This window comes from Hippocampus bargibanti, linkage group LG11 (genome assembly GCF_051943395.1).
Source record: "Hippocampus bargibanti isolate YZ-2025 linkage group LG11, ASM5194339v1, whole genome shotgun sequence".
Lineage (NCBI taxonomy): Eukaryota > Metazoa > Chordata > Actinopteri > Syngnathiformes > Syngnathidae > Hippocampus > Hippocampus bargibanti.
Genome location: NC_142744.1, coordinates 22,370,083 through 22,377,022, shown reverse-complemented (window position 1 = coordinate 22,377,022; position 6,940 = coordinate 22,370,083). Strand labels below are relative to the sequence as shown.

Below are 6,940 nucleotides of genomic sequence, written 5' to 3'. Positions count from 1 at the left end.
CGCCAAGAAAAGTGTGATGTATAGAATGAAACCATCCGTTCGACATGTGACCAGGCACAAGTCTTCTTTTGTTCTCCACAGGACGGAGCTGCGGTCTGAAGAGAATGACGTGGACCACACCAAAGTGGGATGGACCTGTTGCGAAGCTGCTAGCCGTCTTAGCAGCCACAAGCTTCACCTGGATTCGCGAGGACATCGTTCGTCAAGAAGATTCACGATGCACGTCACTGGAGCCGCGTCGACAGATCACACACCTTTTCCCAGTCATCAGCTCATCTTTATCACACCCTGGGGCCTGCTCGCAACAAATGCCACAAACAATTTCGTTCCTCCTCGTCGTCCTAGTGATCACCATCCAGGATGCCATGAAGATTTTACTTTTGTAGCGAATGACATGACTTTGATTTGAAATTGTTTCCATTGTGATTGTTCTATTTTGTCGTTGTACTAAGTTCATCCTGTCTACTTGATATCTAATTTAAAGCAGATTCTTTACTTACAGACAGTGTAGGTGTTCACAAACCTGACATGTTTCGGCGTCTACTTCCGCCTTCTTCGTCAGAGCCTCAGACGAAGACGGAAGTAGATGCTGAAACATGTCAGGTATGTGAACACCTACACTGTCTGTAAGTAAAGAATCTGCTTTAAATTAAAATGTTCTATATTGTGATTTTCTTTTTCTTTCTTCTTTCTGTTCACCTCCACCGATGTTAAATATGTTCCGTCAGGGGGGAGATGTTGGGGTAATTTGCGATATAAACATCTCTAAACATCGCTTCCTAATCGTTGTTTACATTTTGGACTTCCTGATACATCATATCCTGCCTTCCCTTACATCAGGGGTGTCAATGTCATTTTTTGCCGAGGGCCACATTGTAGTTATGGTTTCCTCTCGAGGGCCGTTATGAATTTGGGGAACCCATTAAAATGTTTAAATCCCTTCAAATATTACATATACAGCACACAGCAAATTAATGAATAACTCGTTTTCAAATCTGAAGTCAAGAATAATGACTTTTATTGTGGTTGACATCCAAAAATATGAAATTTTGGCTCAGATTTTAGCAATCATCATGGAATTTAACAAGTTTGATTTGCTTTCGCAGGCCGAAAAAAATTATGTAGAGGGCCGGATTTGGCCCGCGGGCCTTGACTTTGACACCTGTGCCTTACATGATGTCGCATTTACATTACGTCACATCCTATCGCGTCACACATTGTGCGCCGTATAAATGCTCTCCTTTTCTAATTCGTCTCTCTCTCTTCTCTCTGCCTCCTTCCTTCGCTGACCTCCCTCGCTCTCTTCAAGATTAAACCAACTTTCTGTTCTACACCTGGCTTCCTGATGACTTAACTATCCTCTTCCATCAACACCCGTAGAAGCAATGAACCAGGAAGAACAGCAGTTAATGCAACATCAAGTCTGACTGGTTGGCCACGACATAAATGATTGATTTTCATCCCACGTTCATGCATGTTGACGTCACATGGTCAGCTTGATACCGCATTTTCACGACAATAAGGTGCACTTAAAAGTCTTCACGACTATCAGGTGCACTTAAAAGTCATAAATTTTCTCCAAAATGCGCAGCGCGCAATGGTCGTGATATTACGGTACATAGGGATTGAACGGCAGCACCAGTGCCAAACATTTTTTACGCTTGTCATGTGAACGCCCCTTAAGAGACGCATGAAATCAGCCAAAGTGCTGCATGCGGCTCGGGAGCCGCGGGTTGGCCTGGCCTGGTATAGACAAATAACAGTGGACAATACACAATGTAGACTTCAGACACATATTCAATAATCCCTTATTCACCTCCTCAATTATTTTTTGGGACCCATGACTGTAAGACAGTTGTGAGGTGTGCTGTCGGTATGACTGAGGAATTCAAGGTGGAGGTGGGACTCCACCAGGGGTCAGCTCTGAGCCCCTTCTTGTTTGCTATGGTGATGGACAGGCTGACTGACGATGTTAGACAAGAATCTCCTTGGACCATGATGTTTGCAGATGACATTGTGATCTGTAGCGAGAACAGGGAACAGGTGGCGGAGAAACTAGAGATGTGGAGATATGCCCTGGAAAGGAGAGGAATGAAGATCAGTCGCAGCAAGACGGAATATGTGTGTGTGAATGAGAGGTATCCAAGTGCAAGAGTGATGCTACAGGGGGAAGAGATAAAGAAGGTGGAGGATTTTAAGTACTTGGGGTCAACTGTCCAGAGCAATGGAGAGTGTGGAAAAGAGGTGAAGAAGTGTGTCCAGGCAGGCTGGAGCGGCTGGAGAAAAATGTCAGGTGTGATGTGTGATGGAAGGGTTTCAGCTCGGATGAAAGGAAAAGTGTATAAAACCGTGGTGAGACCAGCCATGATGTTTGGACTGGAGACAGTGCCACTGAAGAAAAGACAGGAAGCAGAGCTGGAGGTAGCAGAGCTGAAGATTTTGAGGTTTTCTTTGAGAGTGACCAGGTTGGATAGGATCAGGAATGAGTACATTAGAGGCACAACTCATATTAGAGGCTTTGGAGAGAAAGTCAGAGAGGCCAGACTGAGATGGTTTGGACATTTCCAGAGGAGACAGAGTGACTATATCGGGAGAAGGATGCTGAGCCTTGAACTGCCAGGCAGGAGACAGAGAGGAAGACCGAAGAGGAGGTTTATGGATGTGGTCATAGAGGACATGAAGGTAGCTGGTGTGAGAGAGTGCACAAAACCAGGATAGATGGAGGACATTGATTCGCTGTGGCGACCCCTGAGGGGAAAAGCCGAAAGGAAAATAAGATCATTCTTTATTCAGAGAATATATACACAGTATATAGAATAAATACTTGTATCAGTAAAATGATGGAATTACTGTATACAATACAATGAGGATATTGTACATTAGTGTGGCCCGGTAGTTGAGTGGTTAGCACGCCAACTTCACACTGCAGAGGTCATGAGTTCAAATCCTGCTTGTGTGGAGCTTGTATGTTCTCCCCAGGCCCGCGTGGGTTTTCCCTGGTCCTCCGGTTTCCTCCCACATTTCAAAAACATCCATGGCAGGCTTTTTGAACACTCGAAATTGTCTCTCAGTGTCAGTGTCAAATACCTGTTTGTCTCTGTGTTCCCTGGCAACCAATTCAGGGTGTGCCTCGCCTAGTAATAATAATAATAATACATTTCATTTATAAGTGCTTTTCAAAACTCTCAAGGACACTATACAGTCACAGGATATTTTTTTCTGCGGGTGAGCAGCGGCAACCACACGCACCAGTGTCTCAAAACGGCTGGGATAGACTCCAGCACCCTGCGCGAACCTTGGGAGGATAAAGTGGTCAGGAGATGAATGAATGAATGGATGGATGGATGGATGGATGGATGGATGGATGGATGGATGGATGGATGGATGGATGGGTGGATGAATTGATGAATGAATGACAACCCCATTTATATGGCTTTGTGTACATGCAGCCTATGATTTGGGAACGTTTTTTAAGGCCTGTCCGTCCTCATTAACAAAACAGCTACAAACCAACTCAGTGCCATCTTGTTGACTTGGAACTGTGCTGAACGGCACGTATAGACAAACAACTATCTGCAGTCAGACTCATACCTTGTGACAATTTAAGATACTCTATTAACCTGCCATGCGTATTTTTGGAATGTGAGAGGAAACCAGAGTACCCATGGAGGCTAGAGCAGGAATTGAACCCTGCACCTCTGCAACACGAGTTTGACGAGCTCACCACTTGACACTAATCTGCTCCTTCACAGTACAGTTAGCATAAAACAAAACAAAAAACAGATCTATGAAGCATTCGGTCAAAAGTGTACTTGGATGGTCACAAATGAATGTGTTCATTATGTCTGAAGTGCTTGATTTACTTTCTGGTACCCCCCCCACCATTATTTCACAGGGCATAATAGCGTTTTATTGCAAGCAAGGGATATAACATTCCCATTTTGTTCGTTTTATTTATAATTTTTGTAATCTTGATTTTCTGAAAACAAGACGTTTTATTTCATGTGCTTATTTAAGAAGTGCAGAATTATGCACAGCTGAACAATTCTAATGTGGCTTGTGTGGAATCTGCAGGCGGGGAACTCAAAACTACGGGCCTGCCAGCCAAAGATGGAATTGGGTGCCACAACTGTGACAAACAAAATATTATATAATTCGCTAAAATATAAAAAACACTGCCATTACGGTAAAATATCAGGTTCACTGTTGACGCAGAATTCTTAACCCGGTAACATGGCCACTGCGTACATATTTAAGATAGTTGTGAAACATTGATTCAACAATATAAAAAATGTCACACCTCAACACTCGACCTTCAATTTTCGCATTGGGACGTTTTCAATTGTGTTAAATCAATATCCCAAGTCGTTTATCCTCTGTCGGGTCGCGGGATTGCCACAGAAAAGTTAGACTGAAGTTACAGAAATCGTCTTACAACATCCATCTGATCATAATCGTTTCGTGTCAATTAATTGGTCAATCTATGAAAATTGGAAGCACATAAATACTACAGTGATATAACGGAATGCCATCAAAACTATCGAACCACAATGGTCGTGGTGACATCGCGATAGGGATGTTGAAACTTTGATTCCCACCACTCACCTCGACCCGCCCCTGCTAAGCCGTTAACGACCAAAACAGCGACAAAAACTACTGCACACAAGATGATGACAAAGATTCGGGGGAAAATTCCGTCCTTCATTTTTGTCTCTTCGACTTATTTTTGCAAGTTAGTCCCCGGATGTTTGCCATCATGGCACAAGGAAACGCCCGTACGGTGACGCAACCCGGTCCACCAACGAGACATGTAGCCAGGGACTGAGGGTGGGGCAAATACAAGTAAGACAATCGACAAAATAATGTATAACTTTGTTTGGAAAAATAAAATATATATTATAGAAGAAACTATCCAGGACGCTAAAGGAGGGAGGCCTACATTTTTTGGACTTTACTTCTCTAAACTATACATTCAGGATTAATTGGCTGCGTCATTATCTGAGTAGCCCAAATGCAATCTGGAATTTCATTCCAAAATTATTTTTTCCCCAATTTGGTGGTCTGTCTTTCCGGCTGAAATGTAATTATAAGGTTGAAAAATTGCGTGTTAACCTATCAAAGTTCCATAAACAAGTGAGCCTGGTGCCTAATGTATTACCATTCCTTCTCCCCACATTCATGTATGATCTGGAATAACTGAATATTTTGTACAAAAACAAATCACTGTTTCTGCCAAGATGGATTGACCTGGGTATCATATATGTAAAGCAATTTTTAACACAAACAATATTTTAATGAACTATGCTGAGTTTCTCAAAACTTATAGTTTCTATTAGTGGAAACAAATTCCTTGTGTGTTCTACATACTTGGCAATAAAGATGATTCTGATTCTTATCAGAATCAGAATATCAGAAGCAGAAAACCTTTATTCGGCCACAATGGGGAAATTTCTAGTCCACAGCAGCAATTTTGAAATGGGATGGTGTGGGTGGGGGGGGACAAGATATTCTATAACTATTCTATCACATCCCTGTGACCTCTAATGACTTTGCCATCATTATGGATGCCATCCCAAGTGGCATCATATGCCTGTCAATTATGTTCAGTGTAAAATCACTTCGCCGTTCATATTACACTACAAAGACATGCTGTTACGGTATTATAACAAGACCAATGATGAATATTTTATGATTAATTTACTACTTTTATTGCTAAGTATCACATTCATAAAACCACATTTTGTGGTAGGGAACCCCCATTTGTAATCTTTCAAAATGAAAAACTATATCAGGAAAATATTTACGGCCATCTCATTACCCAAACGCTATCAAAACGCATGATTTGTTGGTGAAATATGGCACATGTTGATGTGCTTGCCGAATCATCTGGTTTTCCCCCGTCTCTTTTCTTCTTTGTCAATTTCAGTATGTTGTGCAGTCTCAATCAAATGTTAAAGGACACAGACACCACTTTTTTGTTTCCTAAATGACATCAGAAAAACGTTTTATAGCATCTAAAATAGAGTGGTACCTCGGTTTTCGAACGACTCACAGTTCGAACAAATCGGAGTTCGAACAAAATATTCAAGATATTCTTGCTTCGTAGTTTGAACAACAATCGGAGTTCAAACGCCGGTACGACGCGTGAGTGCGTACGCGAGGGTGGGGAGCTGTGCGGGCTGAGCGGCGTACGGGAGTATCGCTCTGTTCGTGACCAACTGTTGTCGCTAGCGGACGTGCTGTGTTTTGCTCTCGCGTTTAATACAAGTGTACAAAGAGTTTTAGCCCCTAATCATCATGCCTCCAAAGAAAGTAAGTGCTGATACAAGTGAAAAAAGAAAAGTTGTTCGTACAACTATTGCATTTAAGAAAGAAATAATCGCAAAATATGAAGGTGTGCGAGTGTCTGATCTGGCTAGGGAATACAGGATGGCGAAATCTACGATCAGTACGATATTAAAGAATAAGGAGGCTGTGAAATCTAGTGATGTGGCTGTGGGAGTGAGAGCAAGTGTAATAACACTTGCTCTCACTCCCATAGCCACATTACTAGATTTCACAGCCTCCTTATTCTTTAATATCGTAGATAGATATTTTAAGAGAAAAGAACATCCTGTAGCCGAGTCATCCATAGCGAAGAGATTTGAATGTGTGAGCACCCCTCAGACAGAAGAGCTCCCCGAATTTTTTATGGAAGGGGACTCTCGTTCCAAACAATAAATTTCAATTCCTCCGTCCACCTGCACCTTCTGCTGACCACCACAAAGGTAAAAAATCCCATTCATAAATCTTTTCTTTACGAACGTACGATTAGCCTGGGTTACATTTATGTTTATGTTATTTGTGTCTTTGCCATTTTGCTTAACATTTTCTGAGATATACATTGCTTTTTATGTGTTGGTCAGCATTTTAATGTGCAATTTCATGCATAAATTAATGT

General features: G+C 42.0%; 1 protein-coding gene across 2 annotated transcripts in view; it reads right to left on the bottom strand.

The window, feature by feature from the left end:
* The window catches only part of LOC148891946 (uncharacterized), a 54,330-nt gene extending 49,547 nt beyond the window's left edge, over window positions 1-4,783 (bottom strand). Inside the window, exon 1 of one of the 2 annotated variants that reach the window (XM_089007479.1) lies at window positions 4,606-4,783. In XM_089007479.1, the coding sequence (XP_088863605.1) occupies window positions 4,606-4,705 (100 nt within the window). In that variant the 5' untranslated portion in view covers window positions 4,706-4,783. The remainder of the gene's footprint in view (window positions 1-4,605) is intronic. The other variant, XM_089007477.1, reaches the window with a different exon arrangement.
* Between the last annotated feature and the right edge of the window lie 2,157 nt (window positions 4,784-6,940).